Source organism: Typopeltis vanoorti, chromosome 5 (assembly GCF_054136105.1).
Source record: "Typopeltis vanoorti isolate ZY-2024b chromosome 5, IOZ_Tvanoo_1.0, whole genome shotgun sequence".
NCBI lineage: Eukaryota > Metazoa > Arthropoda > Arachnida > Uropygi > Thelyphonidae > Typopeltis > Typopeltis vanoorti.
In genome coordinates, this window is record NC_143553.1 from 141717132 (window position 1) to 141740973 (window position 23842).

The 23842-nt window shown below is 34.8% G+C and overlaps 1 protein-coding gene across 1 annotated transcript in view; it reads left to right on the forward strand.

Annotated features, from left to right (window-relative positions):
- Positions 1–250: 250 nt before the first annotated feature.
- Positions 251–23842, forward strand: part of Ldsdh1 (Lipid droplet subset dehydrogenase 1) — a 42584-nt gene continuing 18992 nt past the window's right edge. Inside the window, exons 1-3 of the mRNA XM_090392792.1 lie at positions 251–575; positions 4638–4877; positions 21321–21427. Of these exons, the coding sequence (XP_090248918.1) occupies positions 342–575; positions 4638–4877; positions 21321–21427 (581 nt within the window). The 5' untranslated portion in view covers positions 251–341. The remainder of the gene's footprint in view (positions 576–4637; positions 4878–21320; positions 21428–23842) is intronic.

Below are 23842 nucleotides of genomic sequence, written 5' to 3' on the forward strand. Positions count from 1 at the left end.
TCAGAAATAGTTTTAATGAGCGTAATAGAGCTTGGTAATGATTCAATATAAATGACTCTTTAACGATTATTGACGGGGAAAAATATGACTATTTTTATATCTGTACACAATTTTTATCACAGAGTTGCATTCTTCGTTGTTTATATAATATTTGGAAGGTCATGTTGCTGCATATTTTTGCAAGAGTTTCCCTAGCGCCACCTACCTAACAAATAACTCTCGCTTTCATTCTGCTTCCTGAACAATTACTTTCACGTGAAAGTTGAGGTTGGAGGTGGCTTTTTGTATTCTTTGTTTACCTGGACGTTTGAATTAACAAGTTGCAATATTGTGCATTTAAGATGTTTTTATACATGTTCAACGTTTTCCTTATTATTGTTGAATTTTTACAACTCTTAGGAAAATCATTTTTAGCTGTATTTGAATCTTTTTTAAGAATTTTCATCCCACCGATAGAGAAAACAGTTGAGGGTGAAATTGTTTTAATCACTGGTGCTGGGAAAGGACTTGGACGAGTTTTATCCTTAATATTTGCAAAACTTGGAGCTCGTGTAGTGCTATTAGATATTGATCAGGTGAGTATTAAGTGCAGTACAACTTGTTTTCTCGGTTCAGGTGCCTTTCAGTACGCTTTACGGCAAACCGGGTCCATTTCATATGACCCGCGAAATGTTTTCTAAACACGCAAAAATATTTACAATTTCAGGCCATTTGATAATGGTTAGAGCTACCAGTGAATTTACCAATTGATTTTTATTAATGTTAATATTTTTGATAAATTCAATTTTTTCGCTTAATTGATTGGAAAATTCATTATATAAAGAGTTGATATTGAACTTTAAGCATATATTTTAATACATAAGCTCAATGTCATTCGGAGGGAACAAGTATTTTCATCCATAAAAAGGCAAACCGGCCAGAATACACAGTTACAGACATAATTGTACTGGCCTCATAGCCTTAGTTGCTTGGTCGATAAAAACTTGAAACTTTTTCGATTTTGACAGTTTGTAAAAGCCAAGCCCACTCCAGTTATAAATGGAAATAATCGAATTACAGATTAGTGGCACTATGACCAGCACTACTCGTCTCTTCAGAATAATAGACTTTTGAAAAAGTAAATATTTTTACTTGCAGATGAACACTTGTGCTTTATTATATATTTCTATATCTTCATCGGATTTATTTTCTAATTATAGAGATACAAGCTCTATTTTGAGGAGATTAATTTTGGAATAAGTATTAAACATTTAAAATAGGAAACTCACAGGGAACTTGGAATAAGTAAGATAAAGGGCTGACCTAGTTTTGATATTATTCCGTTTGGGGGAATAAAACAACTTGGTAGAGGATTTATGAGTCAAATAATGTTTAATAAATATTATATGCTTGTGCTCAATAAACTTACAAATGTGCCCACTCCTACAAACTAGTTTTTTCAGTCCTGTTACAAACTAAATGTAGAAATCCAATATGATAATCACCATCAGGCTTTCCAGTTTCATGTTGTAAAATATCTCGAAGTATGTCTTAAAACCAAATGAGACTAAAACAGTTTAATATTATATTAAATTCGTCAAATCCTTGCTATAGTTTATATAAATAGCATTTCTGAGTAATCTAACTGCAGACATACCAACCTAATAACAGCATAAGCTGGCTGTAATGGCAACTATATAGTGAATGATGTGTAAGATTGTTGCTTGCTCTGTGATTGTTTTTCTCACAAAGCTGACTTTGGATGTAAATCTAAACACTTTGAACATTTTAAGAGTTGTATAGATTCTAATGAAGCATTAAGGGTTTTATAGATTCCATGTAATGTTTATTAAATTTTATTAAGTACTGGTTTTATTTTTGAATATTAGCAGAATGAATGTTTCTATCATATAACGAACTAAAACATGATAAACATTGAGATTTTCATCTCCTCCTTCCCTCCATACTCCCTTAGAGAAGTATGGGGACAAATACTTACAGTATTTTTAAACAATAAATAGTATTAAAGAAATGTAGATTGCCTTTCTGCCTTGTCCATTATACTAACCATTATACTATATCTTGTATTTCAAGATACAGTATAGTATCATTTTCATCTGGAAAATTTGCTTAATATCTGTGCACTGTTTGAAGAGGACTTCATGCTATGTTGAAATGAGTTTTGGGACATTGATTTTTTGTTTGTTTGTTTAATATACTGATATGTATATTCCTTGTCATCATACCTTATCTAAGTGGCATCCTCACATTTCCGTTATTATCTGCTAATGTTACTTGGTTTGTAGGAACAGACAGGAAGATCCAGGAATACTAAGGAAACAAAGAGTGCTTAGAAAGATGGCATGGAAACTATCATCCAAGAGTGGAAAGTATACAGATCTTCAGGTTCATAATAAGATACTATGTGAAGAGTTGAACAATATCGGTTTTTGTAAGAGGTTTTTGCACATAAACCTGACATCAATTATGACAGTCATCCAATGTAAAGAACAACATGACAGGTTTTAGTGTTGGAAGTCTGATATAGTGATAAATCATGCTTAATAGTTGGAATAGGCAAGTGTGGGTGTGACATGCCTGGGAATGCCTTATGTTCACATCCTGGTTATGAAGTTTGTTGGTAGAAGTACAATGGCCTAGTGCTGTTTTTCTTAGTATGGCCATTACAACACTGCATCTTTTGGTTGTGGTCTGGTCCTAAATTTCCATCCAACTCCATACTATCACTGAAATATATTATTGTATTTTAATTATTTTTCTTTGTTTTGGCCATTTTGCATATTTAATAGGAGGAAAACCTGAGTTTTCAGTAGAAAAAAAGCCTGCTGTCTTTGTATTGGACTGGCTTCACACCCTCAGTTTTAGGGAAAAAAAAAAATTTTGAGTGTCCAGATGAGAATTGAACTCGGGTCTTTTCCAACTGAGGGATGTGTGTCTCTTTAACTATGCTAAGGAAGCATTGGCATGTGGAGAATTTGTAAATTTTAAATGAGGTATTATTGGATAATTGTGTGTGTGTGTGTGTGTGTGTAGTAAAAATCTCTACTACTTGGAATCAATTATAGTTACTCCATTCGAAAATGTGAGGATGGGATGGCAGATCAGTGTTTCCGTTAGTGATGCATGATAGTTGCACTGAACAAAGAGTAGTACAAATCTTATATTATTTTTTTTTCTTTTAAGGAGAAAAACTATGTAAATCCTTAATAAAGATGAGACTAAATCAATAGCGACATTTCCACATCTATTATGGAAATGACTCATCTGCTAAGCTTTTGTAATTTTGGTTTTTTGGTATTCATTGTTATAAATTTAATGTTAAACTGTTCTGTTCCTGATAGTGTGCTGGAAAATTATATTAGAAACTTTACTAAATTTGATCTTATATGATTAAAACAATTAAAAAAAAAAGTAACACTTCTGAGAGCAGTGTTTTTCATTCATCTGTTAGTATTTTTTTATTCAAGGCTTTGTGATATAATTTATACTGCATAATACTGCTAGTATTTTTGTTGGTATAATAAGCATTCCATTATGAACTCATTGGTAGAGGTGTGGACAGTCTGTGCCGATTGTAGCGTTTTTTTGCATGCCATCTGTCCCTGTCAGTCATTTTTGGTGGCCACCCTGGGTGTTTTCCTGCACTAGTGATGTCAGAACATCTCCATTTGTTGATCACAGTGCCAACTGTTGATTTTGGATGCTCCAGTTAAGTGGCAATGGCATGCATGGACATACCACCAGTCTGACAGCCCATGATGCCTCTCTCGAAGTCACCTGTATTCAACTGCTTTCTTATAACAGGGGTGTCCAGACAATTATTGGTATAGTGCGCACGCACGCACACACACACACACACACACAATAATATATATATATATGATGTAGAGTAGACAGAGTTGTAGAATAGGGCCCTCCCTCGATGAGTCCTTGGACTCCCTGGAGGTGTCATATAATAATATATTGATCAGCAAAAAGTCCATTTTATGCTGTCAGTAGAATGTGATCATGTGTGTTAGTAGAGACATTTTACTTTCTTATAACTAAAGCAGAAGAAAAATGCTTTTGCTCTATTTTAGAGCACTGTCAGAAAAACTGGTATTTATGAAACTGAGTATTGAAAAATGTCATTTACTCAAATGTTTTTATTCTTAGCCACTTTTTTACCCTCCAGAAAGTAACTCATTTCTAAAATATTTCATCATATGAAATATTGTGTTATAATTTTTGTTCCATCAAATATTCATACTATTCTTAATATTTTATATAAAATAGACTAGAAAACTAGAAATTTCTTTCAGTAAGAATCATTGCTGATTCTGTTATGTAGATAGTATGTAAAGCAGGATCTTATTTAATCATCTGAAATTGTGTGCCATATAATGTCTTATAAATGATCACTGGAAATTTCCTTTAATTATAGTGGAGAAATTCTACGAATCCATTTTTTTTACAATGAAATATTTCACTTCATTCTGAGTGAATTCTTGTGATAAATTCATATTTTTGTGGATGAAGTGTTTCTTTTGAAGTGATATTTCATTTCTTGGTAAATGCATAAATGTTTGTAGATGGCAGATCATCTAAAATAATAGCAGCTAATTTAAAAGCATTTTTTTTTTTTTTTTTACATACAGGAAGCTAATGAAGCAGTTCAGTATGAAATTTCTCGTCAAGGTGGTACAGGATATGCATACACATGTGATGTTAGTGATGAGAAAAGTATGGAAACTGTTGCATTGCAGATCCGTCGAGAAGTTGGAGATGTCTACGTCTTGATTAACAATGCAGGTATAATGCATTGCCAACCGTTGCTGTGCTTGAATGGTCAACAGATTAAGCGAAGTTTAGAAGTGAATACCTTGTCTCACTTTTGGGTAAGTTTTCCTCATTAAAGCTGTTATGTTGTAATGACCAATATTTCATGATTTGACAATTTTAAAGTAAGTTATTTTTATTTATTTATTTTTTGAACAAACATGGAATTTATTCTTATATTGTTTCATTTTTTATTATGATGTGATAAATAATTATCAGTTCTTTACCAAATTAAAACGCTTCTTTTTTCAAGAAAATATCTGAATTATTTATAGATACATAGAAAGGTTACAATGTTATTTTCCATTTGTGATGGTATTTTGTTTTGTATAGTGTTAACTCAATGCCATATTAGGACACAATAGCCTAAATTAAGTCAGCTTATTGAGCAGACTTAAATTTAGTTCATTAAGTTAAAACCTATATCCTTTGGATTCAAATCTGCATTCTTGAAACATAAAACACTTACCAGAAATGCTAGACACTACAAACCAAGTATATAATGTAATGTAAATTACATTACTCGGTGTAAATACAGCTGTGGGATTAGATGGGATATTGACTTTTGTGATATGGTTTTGTGAGAATGTGCAAGGGAACTGGCAATGCCTTTGACTAGGCTCTTTAATTTAAGTCTCAGCTCTGGTAGACTTTCAAGGGAGTGGAAAGACGGCAAAATAATTCCCTTGCATAAGGGAGGTTCTAAGACTTCAGTAGTAAATTATAGACCAATCAGTATCTCAGGTGTAGTGGTGAAAGTACTAGAAAAATTGGTAAAAAAAGAGAATTCAAGAATGGGTAGATAAAAATATTATTATGTGACACCTCTAGGGAGTCCAAGGGTTCATCGAGGGAGGGCACCTATTCTACAACTCCGTCTCCACCACTCAACCCACCAACTACAATTAACCGCAACTATACCAACATCATCTACTGCTCAGCTCACCTACCTTCAATAATACACAAATCATCAGACAAGGTCAGCTCTCTGCTTGGACTAACATGTATCTCCAGTCTCTCCTCGCATAACCACATCACATCAATAGCCTCCTCAGCATCCAAGAAACTTGGCATTCTCTTTTGTTCAAGAGCCTATTTTACACCACTGTTTCCACAGACAATCAAACATCCATGCCCACGTAGGAATCGAAACCCCAGCCTTTCTGCTGGAGAGCAAATATGCTAACCACCTGGCCTTGGTTGGCTACCCTGTGTAATTGGGTATCCAGATTTCTCTCTGGTCGTTCTCCACAAGTCATGGTGGAATGCTCCCTCTTTTCGAGCTTAACCACTAATGCTGGAGTGCCTCAAGGCTCTGTCGTATCATCACCTACTTTTTCTCCTGTATATAAATGACCTAGTCACAATAACTACTAATCCCATCCACAGCTTTTGCAGACAATAGTACTCTCCACTCAACCCATTCATTTGACAACCCATACAGTACTCTGACATCATAGGCTATAAGATCATTTACACCTAGTGTCTTAAACATTGAACATACCCGCAGTAATACACAAATACCAGTCAAGGTCAGCTCTCTGCTTGACTAACGTGTGCCTCCAGTCTCTTCTCGCATAAACACATCACATCAATAGCCTCCTCAGCATCCAAGAAACTTGGCATTCTCTTTTGTTCAAGAGCCTATTTTACACCCAACCAACTCTTCACTATATATAAATTCCAAATCTGTCCATGTTTAGAATACTGCTCACATGTTTGGGATGGTGCACTTAAAACTTCTCTTAAAATCCAGAGGCATGCAGTCAGCTCAGATGATCCCTCTTTTACATTCTCATTTCAACCTCTATCTCACAGGTGCAGTATTTCGGCACTGTGTCTGTTCTACAGGTACTTCTATGGTCACTGTTCCAGTGAATCAGCAACCATCATTCTTCCACTTTCTGTTGCACCTGTTAATATAAGAGCTGCAGCTGCCCAGCACCCCTTTACTCCACAACTGCAAAAAAAAAACATCGATAAACTTCAGTCTTCATCTGCACCCCACACACAACAATGATGTGCTTACAGGTGTCTCAGCCTCTTCTCAAAAAAGTACTTTTGAGAAGATAAAGTATAAATATAATATTATTATTATTACATGACACCTCCAGGGAGTCAGAGGACTCATCGTGGGAGAACACACTACTCTCTTTCACTAAATACATCTCATCCTCTCCACTACTAAATTCTCCAACTATGACACTATTATCATTAACACCTATCCTCACCAACAACAGTATTTTTTTGCCTGTAAATTGCATGTTCTGAACTGATTTGTATGTACATGGGATGAAAAGAAATCATTCTTTCCAGGAGGGGAAAACCCTCTACCACCATATGAGATCAGCTAATTCGCCTTCAACTGAAAAAGCCTATATAAAGACTCCCCTCATCATGACGAGAATCGAGCCTAGGTCTTTTCCAATCGAAGGGCACAATGTTCCGCTGTTCTTCCAATTGCACTACTGCAGCTATTCACATTGTTTTTAAACCATACAACAAACTAACATTCCTTATCTGTCAACTATGGACAGGTGCAATCACTTTCTCACAACTAGGAGGATAAAGTGACATCTGCCTGTAACTGATTGTAAAAAAGGACAGACAGAAATAAATAAAATGGTACTATCTTGAAGAACCTAACAAACACATTTACTGCCTGCATTAATGTAAGTCTGCTGTGGCAGACCTGCTTTGGATATCTTTTTCGTACACAGTCCAGTAGAAGTAACATGGCATAGAAACTGTTCTTATAAATCCAAAAATTATAACTGGGGTTGGCAGTATCAATGAAGCTCTGATCTCATTAAGTATGGTTTCTTTAATTTATCTAGAACTTCATCATCATCATCAAATTCATGCCATGTATCCTCAAGGGGTGTACAGGATATGATAGTACTACATGAAAAAATTACATCATTACTAACTTCCTATCTACAATTTTCCTCCGAATCAGTCTCTGTTACTTATCAAGACTCCAACATTATCAGATCTTGTATTTATATCATCTAAGATACTTTGTACCATATCAATCCACCTATATCTTGGTGTTCCTCTCGGTCGTTTTGCTGCCAACCTGGCAGAGAACATTTGTTTTGCTAATCTTTCCTCGCCCATTCTGTTTAAGTGACCATACCACCTGAGATTAGCTCTGCTAATGCATTCCTGGATGCTGACAATGTCAAGTTCTTTCCTAATAACCACGTTTTTAATATGATATTGCCATTGAATGATGCCATCTGTTCACGCTTATAATCTTTCTCAGGACTCTCATATCTGCTGTCTCTAGTCTTTGGTCAAGTGTTTTACTTCTGACCCAGCTCTCAGATCCATAACTTAAAACTGGTTTGAACACTGTCTTGTATACAGCTAATTTAGTGTTCCGACTAATTTCTCTCTTATTCCATATGAATTTATTCAATTGACTTCCCACCATACCAGCTTTGCTGATTCTGTTGTCTATTTCTATATTTAATTTACCATCTTCACTAAAATCGTGCCTAAGTAGCTGAAATGTTTTACTTGTTCCACAGGTTCTCCATTCACAACACAGTTGACATTTTCAATGATTCTGCCTATTTTCATTGTCTTTGTTTTTTTATTGCTGATCTTCATACCATATCTATTACAACAGTTATTCAATTTAGTCAGGGAATCTTGCAGACTTGTAGCGGATTTATTTAGAAGTATAATACTGCATAAAGCGAAGAGCTGACATTAACATCTGCAATTTTGATATCATGTTTAATACCACTTTCCTTCATAATGTGATCCATATAGATAACGAATAACAGAGGAGATAATGTACATCCTTGTCTCTCACACCAGATTTAACATTAAACCATCTTCCTGTACTTCAATTCTAACTGCCGACTTTCAACTCAAATAAAGACCAAGTATTGTTTGATATAATGCCCCATTGACACCATACAACTGTAGCGTATTGAATAGCTTCTCTCTTGGCACCTTGTCATATGCCTTTTCCAAATCGACAAAACTTAAATACATCATCATCAAATTCCTGCCATGTACCCTCAAGGGGTGTACAGGATATGACAGTACTACATGAAAAAATTACATCATTACTAACTTCCTATCTACAATTTTCCTCCAAATCAGTCTGTTACTTGTCAAGACTCCAACATTATCAGATCTTATATTTCTATCGTGTAAGGCACTTTGTACCGTATCAATCCACCTATATCTTGGTCTTCCTCTGGGTCGTTTTCCTGCCAACCTGGCAGAGAACACTTGTTTTGCTAATCTTTCCTCTCCCATTCTATTTAAGTGACCATACCATCTGAGATTAGCTCTGCTAACGCATTCCTGGATGCTGACAATGTCAAGTTCTTTCCTAATATCCTCATTTTTAATATGATATTGCCATTGATGCTATCTGTTCACGCCTCTAATCTTTCTCAGGACTCTCATATCTGCGGTCTCTAGTCTTTGGTCAAGTGTTTTACTTCTGACCCAGCTCTCAGATCCATAAGTTGAAATTGGTTTGAACACAGTCTTGTATACAGCTAATTTAGTGTTCCGACTAATTTCTTTCTTATTCCATATGAATTTATTCAATTGACTTTCCACGATACCAGCTTTGCTGATTCTGTTGTCTATTTCTATATTTAGTTTACCATCTTCAGTAAAAATTGTGCCTAAGTAGCTGAAATGTTTTACTTGTTCCACAGGTTCTCCATTCACAACACAGTTGACATTTTCAATGATTCTGCCTATTTTCATTGTCTTTGTCTTTTTATTGCTGACCTTCATACCATATCTATTACAACAGCTATTCAATTTAGTCAGAGAATCTTGCAGACTTGTAGCGGATTTATTTAGAAGTATAACATCATCCGCATAAAGCAAAGAGCTGACATTAACATCTCCAATTTTGATATTAGGTTTAATACCACATTCCTTCATAATGTGATCCATATAGATAATGAATAACAGAGGGGATAATGTACATCCTTGTCTCACACCAGATTTAACATTAAACCATCTTCCTGTACTTCCTTCAATTCTAACTGCTGACTCACAACTCAAATAAAGACTAAGTATTGCTTGATATAATGCCCCCCATTGACACCATATAACTGCAGCGTATTGAATAGCTTCTCTCTTGGCACCTTGTCATATGCCTTTTCCAAATCGACAAAACTTAAATACAGATCTTTGTTATATTCCCATGCTTTCTCGACTATTTGTCGTAAAGTGAAGATCTGATCCTGACAGCCTCTATTTGGCCTGAATCCAGCTTGTTCTTCACCAAGCTTTTCTTCCACAATTCTTCTCAACCGTTTCTCAAGTATACTTGCATAGATCTTGCCAGGAACACTCAGTAGGGAAATACCTCTGTAATTCTCACATTCAGTTTTATTTCCCTTTTTATATATGGGTACTATGAGAGCTCTACTCCAATCATCGGGAATTCGTCCCTCTGTCCAGGCTTTCTGAACTATGCAGTGCAGCCACTGTAAGACTCTTATACCACCATACTTCAGCATATCTGGTCGAATATCATCTACTCCTGCTGCCTTTCCACATTTCAAGCCTTTGATGGCTTTTTCTACTTCAAGTATGGGTATGTATTCCTGACTGCATGCCTGGTTAGTGTTTTTTATCACTGTGCTGTCATCACTGCTTGTTTCATTTAGCAATATTTCGAAGTAATTACTCCATACTTCAAGGATATCTTTTTCTCCTGTTTTCATTTCACCTTTATCATCTCTAATTCCTTTTACAGCACTCTTTCTCCATTTCTAAGCTTCTTCAACAACCTCCAGAATATTTTGCCACCTTCTTGATATTTATTTTCTATATTCTTGCCAAAGTCTTCCAATGACTTTTGTTTAGCTAGTTTTACACAGTGTTTAGCATTCTTGCATTTGTCTCTGTATTCTGTAAGAGTAAAAGCTGACTTATTTGCCAGGAACTTTTGATATGCTTTCTTCTTTTCCTTCACTGCCTCTTTAACTTCCTGTGTCCACCAGGGAGTTCTGATTTTTTTATTCTTGCACACAACCTCACCACATGCCTCTCTGGCAGAATCAATCAATGTTTCCTTCAGAGTTTGCCACTGAATCTCCAAGGTTTGATTCCTGTTCTCAAACTCTTTCATTTTCTTTTCAATAATATTTCTGTATTTTAGTCTACAGTTCACATCTGAGAGCTGCTCAACTTTTATTCGCTTTAAAACTTTCTTACATGTTATTCTTTTCAATATGAAATTCAATTTTATCCTGCTCAAGACTAAATAGTGATCACTTCCAATTTCAAATCCTCTGTACACTCTGGTGTCTTGCACCAGGGAGAAAACATCACTATCAACAATAACATAGGCAATGAGACTTTTCTTATTCCTAGCCTCTTCTCTCCATGTGAATTTGTGCACATTTTTATGTTGGAACATGGTGTTAGTAATAACCAGTCCATGTCCTGAGCAGAAATCCAACAGATATTTGCCATTATTATTATCTTTGCTCTTTTCTCCAAATTTTCCCAAAATATTTTTGTATGTCTCACAATCATTTCCTACTCTACTAATTAGATCCCCAAAAAGGACCAACTTTTCCTTTTTCATTGTGTCAGTTGCTTTTTCTAAAGCCTCAAAAAATTCCTCCACTTCTACCTTAGTAGAACCTTCTGTGGGACCATAGGCACAAATAAGTCTCATTGTCCAGTTCCCCATTCTCATATTTGCCCACATTACTCTACTTGAGACTGACTGCCATTCAAGAAGATTAGCCTCATATTTTGTGTTGAATACTAAGGCTACTCCCTCTTTTCCTTGATTGTCATTGCCTGAATATAACATTTTGTATTTATTGCTCAGAAAGATCTCACCAGTTTTGGTCTTTTTTGTTTCAGTCACCCCTATTATGTCAATCTGGTGCTTATCTAATTCCTCAGCTAGCTCCATTTCTTTGCCATTCAGGCTTCTTACGTTGATAGTACCGATCTTTAACTCTGGTGATGTTGAGTTGGGGTTTGTTTTCAGATTTGTTCCACTAGCTGCCTTTTCGCTGTTCGCCCTGGTTCCCTGGCGAAAACAACGGGGGCCTTGTTTAACCGGGCGACGCCCCAGCCGGCATGAAATTTTGTCATGTTGTACCATCATTTTTTTATTTTGGTTTAACCAGTAAGAATACAATTTGGTCGGCTAAATCCCAAATTGCCAGCCCATCCTCGTTCGTTCAGTATCAAAGTAGATACCCAACAGGGTGCACCACGAGAAGGTGAGGATTGGACATTAGGTCAGAAGCCCTGGTCGGTTCTCCGCATTCCTTTAAAGGCTATGTGGAGGTCTCCTCTCAGTTATACAGCTTTGACCCTTAAGCACCCCAACTTAAATACAGATCTTTGTTATATTCCCATGCTTTCTCGGCTATTTGTCGTAAAGTGAAGATCTGATCCTGACAGCCTCTATTTGACCTTAATCCAGCTTGTTCTTCACCAAACTTTTCTTCCACAATTCTTTTCAACCGTTTCTCAAGTATACTTGCATAGATCTTGCCAGGAACACTCAGTAGGGAAATACCTCTGTAATTCTCTCATTCAGTTTTATTTCCCTTTTTTATATATGGGTACTATGAGAGCTCTACTCCAATCATCGGGAATTCATCCCTCTGTCCAGGCTTTCTGAACTATGCAGTGCAGCCACTGTAAGACTCTTATACCACCATACTTCAGCATTTCTGGTCGAATATCATCTACTCCTACTGCCTTTCCACATTTCAAGCCTTTGATGGCTTTTTCTACTTCAAGTATGGATATGTATTCCTTACTGCATGCCTGAGCAGTGTATTTTACCACTGTGCTGTCATCATTGCTTATTTCATTTAGTAGTTTTTCAAAGTAATTACTCCATACTTCAAGGATATCTTTTTCTCCCATTTTCATGTCACCTTTATCATATCTAACTCCTTTTACAGCACTCTTTCCTCCATTCCTAAGCTTCTTCAACAACCTCTAGAATATTTTGTCACCTTCTTGATATTTATTTTCTATATTCTTGCCAAAGTCTTCCAATGACTTTTGTTTAGCTAGTTTTACAGTGTTTAGCATTCTTGCATTTGTCTCTGTATTCTGTAAGAGTAAAAGCTGACTTATTTGCCAGGAACTTTTGATATGCTTTCTTCTTTTCCCTCACTGCCTCTTTAACTTCCTGTGTCCACCATGGAGTTCTAATTTTTCTTTCCTTGGAGACAACTTCACCACCTGCCTCTCTAGCTGAATCAATCAGGGCTTTCTTCAAGGCTCGCCATTGAATCTCCAACGTTTGATTCCTGTTCTCAAACTCTTTCATTTTTACTTCAATAATCTTTGTGTATTTTAGTCTACAGTTCACATCTGAGAGCTGCTCAACTTTTATTCGCTTTAAAACCTTTTTTACATTTTATTCTTTTCAATATGAAATTCAATTTTATCCTACTCAAGACTTAATAGTGATCACTTCCGATTTCAAATCCTCTGTACACTCTGGTGTCCTGCACCAGGGAGAAACATCACTATCAACAATAACATAGTCAATGAGACTTTTCTTATTCCTTGCCTCTTCTCTCCATGTGAATTTGTGCACATTTTTATGTTGGAACATTGTGTTAGTAATAACCAGTCCATGTCCTGAGCAGAAATCCAACAGATATTTACCATTATTATTAGCTTTGCTCTTTTTCCAAATTTTCCCAAAATATTTTTGTGTGTCTTACAATCATTTCCTACTCTACTATTTAGATCCCCAAAAAGGACCAACTTTTCCTTTTTCATTGTGTCAGTTGCTTTTTCTAAAGCCTCAAAAAATTCCTCCACTTCTACCTTAGTAGAACCTTCTGTGGGACCATAGTCACAAATAAGTCTCATTGTCGAGTTCCCCATTCTCATATTTGCTCACATTACTCTACTTGAGACTGACTGCCATTCAAGAAGATTAGCCACTTGGGAGACTAATTTGAAAACCACCTTTTAACTAAGGTTTTTACTGTCTTTTATTCCAGAGGATGCTTGTGAGGCTTTAGTTGTTTTTTTTTTTCATATTTTTAGTGTGACTAGCTATGTTTTTGTAGTGCCTCATTGCTGATAAGTTTCATTCTCAACATTCTCAGAATGTTGGTTTAAATCCAGTGAGATATATCCAGACTTGATAAATTTAGAATTTATTCTATCTTAATAACACACCATGAATAATAATGAACAGGGCTCTACAAATATGCTTGTCTGTGAGAAGTAGATTTTGCAGCCTGGACAAAATAGAATATTTTTTATTTATTAAAAATAATTTTTACACAATTTTCTGTGTTTTACAGAAAAATATGCATAATATAAAGTTCCATTCTAGTAATAAAAATTAATGTAACAAATTATATTTTGAAAAAAATCAATGCAGAATGGTTCTCACTAATGAAAATGTTCTCCAAACAATGATACAGCTCCATTAATCACCTCAAGGAACTCCTATTGACTTACCAGGACATATCATTAAAAAAAAAAATAAAGATTGGGAATGTCTTGGGAAAGTATTTTTTTTTTGTGGTGAGTAGGATTTTGCATAATTTTTTGAACACTGATGATAAAAATCACATTGAATACTTTATGTTTAATGCCAGTTGTTGTTTTTTTATTATTGTTTAGAATAGTTAGCTAAAATCATCTAGTTTGAGAAAGTTTATTTTATAAGTTTGAACTGAATCTATTTCAGCGAAAGCAACCCAAAACATCTGCAGATGGCCAGAATGTGCTGTGAGAAAGAGCTGCATTTCAATTAAAGTTGAAGGTGTATAACATCTCTTGCTTACTCACCCAATCTTATTCTGGCCAGCTCTTCATATTTGATCTTTAGACACTGTAGAAGCTGATCTGGCCAAAAGTATTTAAATTATTGGTCAAATTCATTGTTGCAATTTCCTTTGGGAAAATTATGCAAATATTTTTACCAGCTAGGCCATGTCAATAGAAACTCAATTTCACACAAACTGACAACAGAACAAGCTCAGCACCATGCTGATATGACAAGTCTGAACAAATCATTGGCTGCTTTGCTCTGAGCACTTCCCATCTCAGATAGATGGATTGAAAAACATGGTCATGTGTTTTGGAATTGTGAGGACGTACTTAATATTGACCTAATTTCAAAAGAGTGGATATCAATGTTAACCTCTTGTTTTCAAATGGGTGATGTATTATACCAACACTATCCATCACTGCTTGTGTAGAAATGTGTAAAAGACAGTGGGTACTCCAAGAAAACACCATAATTTCTATGCAGCAGTTTGGGTGTAATGGGGGGGGGGGGAAGAGAAGCTGATTATAGTTTTCTCTCTCATTCAGTACATGGACCAGACCTAGCAGTTCAGTTATTACTATTGTGTTATTGATTGCTCATTTTTTATCTAGACAGTATTTTGTGCTGTCATGAGAAAATTGAATGGACTTGGTATCAGAGATTGAAATGTTTCCAGAAAGATGGAATTCAAGATAGACTACAATGGTTGATATTTTGTTAATGTTTTTCAAGTATAATTTTACAAGTGTTCAAATATGTAAAAATTCCAGAAACTTAGGTTGCTGTTGACCTGAGTGACCAAATGGATAGTATATCTATTCTCTAACAAACAACTATGGGTTTGAATTGTGAATGTCTAAGTTGGAGATGAATTTCATCATCCAGCATGACACTATTGCTTATTGGAGGCCTAAAGTGGTTTGAAAAACGTTCCATGTTCACTCTGGATTATTTAAAAAATAAATATAAAAAAAATTTAAAACTCCCATGGTATTAACATATTAAGTTTACAACCATTCTTCACATTTTTTTAAACCAAACATTTAAATCTGTTACTTTTGCTAGGTATAGTTTTGATATTTGGAATTTTCTATTTAGTCTTATCCATAAATGACTGGCTGGCATAAAAATTTCAATCTTTCTTTCTTGCCTGTACTAGATCCTGTAATGGGGGGGAGGACCCATAGCACTACCATTAATTTGTTTCTAGATTTTTTCTCCCCATGCAGAATAACTTATTAATAAACAGACTTGATTTGACAAAGTTTTCTATATATAAATTTTGTTAAATCAAGTCTGTTTAATAATAAGTGGTCTAAAAAAAACCACTTGCAACATCTAATTGCTAAAGCCCTTGAGATCACCACACAACTTATGCTCAACCCAACTACTTTGTATCCTCATTATCCTTTCAACTGAATCTGAGCTCTATCATCATCATCATCATCATCATGAACCATGGGCTCACTTGGTGTCTGATGTCTTCTTCACTATCTTCCACCTTTCTTTGTCCAGTTCAGTGTCACAGTTTCTGTACACCTATTCCACACCGGTCCTTTATATCATTATCCATTCTCTATATGGTCTACCTCTTCTATTTAAGCCGTCCAAAATACCAAACATAAATGTCTTTATCTTCCGGTCCTCACTCATTCTACAGATGTGTCCAAATAATTTCAGCTTCTGTTTTATAATCTTCTGCATTAGTTCTCTTTTGGTTGTATCTTCTGATGGAGCTCTACATTTGTGATTTTCTGTACCCATCCTATTCTTAGAATCTTCCTGTAACAAGTTCTTTCAAATGCCAAAATTCCTTTTCTTGATTCCTTATTTATTACCCATGTTTCAGATCCATACAGTACACTGCTAAATATGCATGTTTCCAGTACTTTTAGTTTTGTTTGCAGGCTGATCACTTTACTTTTCCAGATGCTATCCATGGCCTTCAGATTTGTTCTTCCCTTTGCAATCATGATCTTTATTTCTTTTTTTACAGTCCAAATCATACATCATTTTACTTCCCAAATATGTGAATTGGTCTACATTTTCTAAATCAATTCCATCCACTTGTATCTTTTGTTTAATGTTCTTCTCACCAAATACCATTGTCTTTGTTTTTTCCAAGTTCATAACGAGTCCAAATCTCTTCCCTTCCTCATTTAACAGTTTCAGTGTTTTTTTTTTTTTTTTTTTTTTTTTTTGTAGTTCTCTTTCTTCTTCAATAATAACATCATCTGCAAATCTCAGATTGTTAATTCTCATTCCGTGTACAGATATTCCTTTTGCATCTTCCTTCAGTTTGTCCATTGCTCTTTCTAAATGTGCAATGAAAATGCTTGGTGATATTGGGTCTCCCTGTCTAGTACCTCTGCTTATTCTAAACCATTTCCCCAAATCATCATTTATTCTAACTGCTGCAACTGCATTCTGATAAACATATTTTAATATAGCTATTAGTGTTTTATCAATTCCATAGGATTCCAGAACTGCTAATGTCACTTTCTGGTCAATACTGTCAAATGCTTTCTGAAAATCAACAAAGCAAGTATATATATATTTTTTTCTCCTAGCTTTCTTTGCTATTAACCTCATTGTCAAAATCTGTTGAATTTTAGTTCTGTCCTTCCTAAATCCTGCTTGTTCGTCTGCAAGGTATGCTTCCAATTGTGTTCTCAGTCTTTCCTTCAATATCATCATCACTTTACCAAGGTGACTTGTCAAGGCAATTGTTCTATAATGTCACTAATATTGATTTCACCCACTCCTCTGGCATTTTTCCTTCTTTCCATACCATATTACATAGTTGGTGCATTTCTGTAACTATACTTTCACCACCATATTTAATCATTTCTCCAGTGATGTTATTGACTGTTGCTTTTTCTACCTCTCCCCTTAAAATGTCCATATGCTCATTACCTGGTGGTGATATCTGCTTCAATTCAGTTTCCTATCATTACCTAAATCTAGTTTTTCTTCATAACTCACTACAGTATCTTGTCCACCTCAGTACAATTTTTTCTTTATTCATCAATACTTTGCCTTTTTCATCTTTAATTGTGGTCTGTTTGTTTTGGTTTCCACTTTCTATTAATGGTTCTGATCATTTTGTATTAATGGTTTTGATCATTTTTTATACCTCCTTTTGTTTTATGCTCTCCATAGTACTGTTTTATGTTGTTGCATTGGGCTTCTAACCATTTCTTTCATCTTAATCATTCTGACTGCTTTTTTCACCTCATTACATTTTCTTCTATATTGTTCCACTATTTGTTCTGATGTATCCTTTCTTATCTTCAGCATTCTTTTCTCCTGTACTAACTTCAGTGTTTCTTGTCTAATCCATTTCTTCTTGATCTTCTCTTCTGGTACTGTTTCTTCAACTGCATCTTCTATCGCCTTCATTACTCTTTTCACTCTTACTCTTTCTCTTCTAACACTGTTCTGTACATTCTTCCTATTTCTTCCTATAGTTACCATCTGTTACTTTTGCATTTTACCTAATTAAATTAAATTTAACTGTTAAATGTAGACATTATTTTTTAATTCTTCCAGTTGCTATTTCATTGTCACTTTAGAGGAGTCCTGTTTATAACAATGGCTTGTAGGTAGAATCTGAAAAACCAGAACTAACCATCCTCTAATGCAGCTGGTCAAATGGACAGATACACTCTGGATCAGTGGTGGCTGGTGAAATTTTAAGTGGGAGGGCTGCCTATACAAAATTTAAAAAAAATAATTTTTTTCTAATTAGACCAATTTATTAATAATTCATTAATAAATAAATTTATTAATTACCAATTTATTAATAAATAAATCTGTAGATTTATTTATTAATAAATTGGTTACAGATTAGGAAAAAATAAATAATTTTTTTTATTTTGTATAGGCAGCACCTCCACTTAAAATTTCACTGGCTGCCACTGTCTTGGTAAACATCTCAACCTATAATAGGCTACCTAAACAGAACTATACAGTAGATTCACTCTAGCAAACACCTTTATTAACACACTCACTCAGTCACTAAGACTATGGATTAGTCTCGACCAAAGCCCCATGGGTACAGTATTATGCCAAAAGGAAACACTTTTGTATATTCTTTCTTGCCCAAGTATATATTTGGGCAAGAGGATGTTCTGTAAGTTTTGACTTTCAGAGGTGGAAGTCACATTACAGAAAAAAGGAAAGAAAGCTCACCTCACTCATTGAAAGTGATCATAAACTAGGTTGCTTATGATGTGCAAGGTATTCTGACACACACACACACACACACACACACACACACACACACACACACTTTCAAAGTATACCACTGAAATTTTAGTTTTGGATGTGTGCTAATATCAAATTTTATCTTAATTTAGATTAGTGAAAGCACCATCCTAGGTAATAGATATTCATTGTTTTGAAGAGCAGTGATTAAGTTAATTATTAGCATTGCTATATACGTGTATACTACTCAGAAGTTTTAATGAAATGTGTACTAGACATATTGTTAAACACTTACATGGCAAACATTTAATTTCTATTTCATATTTTCTGCATATATTTCCATACCTTTTTTTTCCCTTGTGAACATTTTCATCACTTTTCTTATAAATATTTTAGAATGTGACAACTTTGTATTATCCATTCACTCATTCCATATTCAAAAAGTTACTCTTCCTCCTCTTCACTCTTACCTTTTTTTTCATTCCAGTAAGCTGTCTCAAAGATACAATAATGCCAGATCACTAGAAGAAAAAGAAAAACGATTTATAAGGTTGTGGTCTGAGTTTCCAAGAGGTGAACTGACAATTCAAGTAGATTTGATTAACTTTTTTCCAACAGGTTCCCAAATTAGTTAAATTTTGGTGCGGGCAAGTAAGGTTCTTCCCTCTTGGAAACATGGGTGTTTAAAGTACATATCTTTGAAAAATTGACTGTAGTTGTTTCAGACAACATAAATATTGAATTTATGATCATGAGATGGCAGCAATGATTGGAGTAGAGCTCTCATAGTACCCATATATAAAAAGGGAAATAAAACTGAATGTGAGAATTACAGAGGTATTTCCCTACTGAGTGTTCCTGGCAAGATCTATGCAAGTATACTTGAGAAACGGTTGAGAAGAATTGTGGAAGAAAAGCTTGGTGAAGAACAAGCTGGATTAAGGTCAAATAGAGGCTGTCAGGATCAGATCTTCACTTTACGACAAATAGTCGAGAAAGCATGGGAATATAACAAAGATCTGTATTTAAGTTTTGTCGATTTAGAAAAGGCATATGACAAGGTGCCAAGAGAGAAGCTATTCAATACGCTGCAGTTATATGGTGTCAATGGGGCATTATATCAAGCAATACTTAGTCTTTATTTGAGTTGTGAGTCAGCAGTTAGAATTGAAGGAAGTACAGGAAGATGGTTTAATGTTAAATCTGGTGTGAGACAAGGATGTACATTATCCCCTCTGTTATTCATTATCTATATGGATCACATTATGAAGGAATGTGGTATTAAACCTGATATCAAAATTGGAGATGTTAATGTCAGCTCTTTGCTTTATGCAGATGATGTTATACTTCTAAATAAATCCGCTACAAGTCTGCAAGATTCTCTGACTAAATTGAATAGCTGTTGTAATAGATATGGTATGAAGGTCGGCAATAAAAAGACAAAGACAATGAAAATAGGCAGAATCATTGAAAATGTCAACTGTGTTGTGAATGGAGAACCTGTGGAACAAGTAAAACATTTCAGCTACTTAGGCACAATTTTTACTGAAGATGGTAAACTAAATATAGAAATAGACAACAGAATCAGCAAAGCTGGTATCGTGGGAAGTCAATTGAATAAATTCATATGGAATAAGAAAGAAATTAGTCGGAACACTAAATTAGCTGTATACAAAACTGTGTTCAAACCAATTTTAACTTATGGATCTGAGAGCTGGGTCAGAAGTAAAACACTTGACCAAAGACTAGAGACCACAGATATGAGAGTCCTGAGAAAGATTAGAGGCGTGAACAGATGGCATCAATGGCAATATCATATTAAAAACGAGGATATTAGGAAAGAACTTGACATTGTCAGCATCCAGGAATGTGTTAGCAGAGCTAATCTCAGATGGTATGGTCACTTAAATAGAATGGGAGAGGAAAGATTAGCAAAACAAGTGTTCTCTGCCAGGTTGGCAGGAAAACGACCCAGAGGAAGACCAAGATATAGGTGGATTGATACGGTACAAAGTGCCTTAGACGATAGAAATATAAGATCTGATAATGTTGGAGTCTTGACAAGTAACAGACTGATTTGGAGGAAAATTGTAGATAGGAAGTTAGTAATGATGTAATTTTTTCATGTAGTACTGTCATATCCTGTACACCCCTTGAGGGTACATGGCAGGAATTTGATGATGATGATGATGAAAATCATAGATAGCCATGTGCTCAGTTTTTGGTGATAGGGGAGCAGTTAATCTCCTCAGCCATTTCCATTTGCTGCCTATTTCCTTGGGGGAATAAAGGCACATTAGAGGATTCATTTATTTCTATTCTAGATAAGTTTCTTTATGTTCATTTTTCCATTCAAGCTATTTGACTCACTATATCCAACTCATATTACCACAAGATTAGTTACAAATGCTTTTATTATAATAAGTCAGTTAATTCAGTTTTAAGGTGAAATATAAAACAATTGATAAAGCATCTTTATTCTGGTTGCTCTTTTTTTTTTTATCAGACTATTAGGCAGTTTTTACCTAGGATGATGGAACTAGGACATGGGCATATTGTAGCTATTTCTTCAGCATCAGGCTTGTTAGGAAGTGCAAATATGGCAGACTATTGGTAAATTTTTTTTTTTTTTTGAATGGTCATATCGAAGTTATTTTTTTTAATTGTAGAAATTTATATTAGCGTTTCTATGGGAATTTTTGATATTGAGACCATATTATAATATAAATAAGGAGTTTAATAAAAATAAGCAATTAAAACCCAACACATTTCGCATGTTCAATCATTGGGGCTAGTGGTACATAAGTTTTACACAATAAAAGCCTATTAACAATTAATTACGCATATTAGATGTTTTTGATAACTTCACAAGCATTAATTAAATATACTTGAAAAACCAGAATACAATTCGCTACCAGAGTAACAAATTTACCATTTGATTAACATCTAAATCACATTATGAAAGGAAGCGGTATTAATCCTGATATCAAAATTGGAGATGTTAATCTCAGCTGTTTATTTTATGCAGATGATGTTATACTTTTAAATAAATCCAGTACAAGTCTGCAAGGTTCCCTGACTAAATTGAATACAATTCATTACCAGAGTAATGAATTAACCATTTGTATTCTGGTTTATTGATTATATTTAACAATTGTGAAAAACATCTAATATGTGTAATTAATTGTTAATAGGCTTTTGTTGTGTAAAACGTTTATGTACCACTACATCACCCGTGATGATGTAAGTCTTACGATGTACGAAACTTGTCGGGTTTTAATTGCTTATTTTTGCTTATTCTGTGTATACTACTCAGAAGTTTTAATGAAATGTGTACTAGACATTGTTAAACACTTACATGATTAACATGTAGAAAAAATATAAAATTTATTAAATTCCAATATATACCATCAGATGTAACATGCACATTTGTTCTGTTCTCATCCTGAAGAATGTCAGTTGACTACATTCAAAACATGTATCATATGATATGTTATGAGGTATGTGCTTTCTGTCTTGTCTTTCACAGCTGAGTTAACAGGGGAATGCACTAAGAGTTCAAAGGAACACGTTGGATAATGTCTTTAACTAAAAATTAAATAACATCAATTTAAAAAAAATTATGAACAGTTAACTTCAGTCAATTCCCAGAATTTTTGAACTTGGCACATACAAGAAGGATGTAGTTCAGAGGGATTTGTGGTTTCATGTTTCAAGGAACAAATCTGTGGTAATGAAGAATCTTAGTCGCGTTTGAAAGAACTGTCTAGTGTCAATGGCATGGAAAGCAAAGCCAAACTTGTCAAATTCTAAAAATGCATTGTGGTTCCAATGTTCTTGGATTCTAATCTTAGTAGAGTGACCAGTGTTAACTAAGCCGACATGAACAGGACATTTGACATAATGCATAAAGAGAGGGGTAGTAATTTGTTCTTGGTAGATGATTGAAAAGGAGACAGCTTCTGAGCTGGTTTGAACGAAGTGTATAGATTGTTCTTGCAAAATGAATCTGTCAGACATTCCTTTAAGGTTGAGGATGGAAATTCTTTTCACATTCTGGCTTGAGATTGATAACTAAATTTTTTGGTGATAGTTTTGTTGTACCCATTAGTCACCAGAGTAATTATTATATTTAATTCATCTAAGAAAGGAATCAGAAGAGCAGATTGCATGCTATATACAAGACTTGATAATACCCATCTTCTGAGATTTTACATTAAGGTTTAAGCAAATAAGAATACAATTTGGTTCGCTAAATCCCAAATTGCCAGCCCATTCTTGTTCGTTCAATATCCAGGTAGATACCTAACAGAGTGCACCACAAGAAGGTGAGGATTGGACATTAGGTCAGAAGCCATGGTCGGTTCTCTGCATGCTTTTAAAGGCTATGTGGAGGTCTCCTCTCAGTTATATAGCTTTGACCCATAAGCACCCCCATCACGGTTTATTTCATTTATCAATTTTTCGAAGTAATTACTTGGTGTATGGAGTTTTTAGCACTGTGACAGCACAGTGCTAAAAACACTCAACAGGCTTGCAATCAGGAATACATACTCATACTTGAAGTAGTAAAAGCCATCAAAAGCCTGAAACATGGAAGGGCAGTAGGAGTAGATGATAATTGACCAGAAATTCTTGAGTACAGAGGTATAAAAGTCTTGCAGTGGCTGCACTGCATAGTTCAGAAGTCCTGGACAGAGGAACATATTCCAGATGATTGGAGTAGAGCTCTCATAGTACCTGTATATAAAAAGGGAAATAAAACTGAATTTGAGAATTAGAGATATTTTCCTACTAATTGTTCCTGGTAAGATTTATGCAAGTATACTTGAGAAACAGTTGCGAAGGATTGTGGAAAGGAATTTTGGTGAAGAACAAGCTGGATTCAGGCCAAATAGGGGCTGTCAGGATCAGATTTTTACTTTGAGTTTTTTAGTTTATTTAAGGTGCCAAGAGAAAAGCTATTCAAAATGCTACAGTTATTTGGTGTCATTTGGGCATTATATCAAGCAATACCTAGTCTTTATT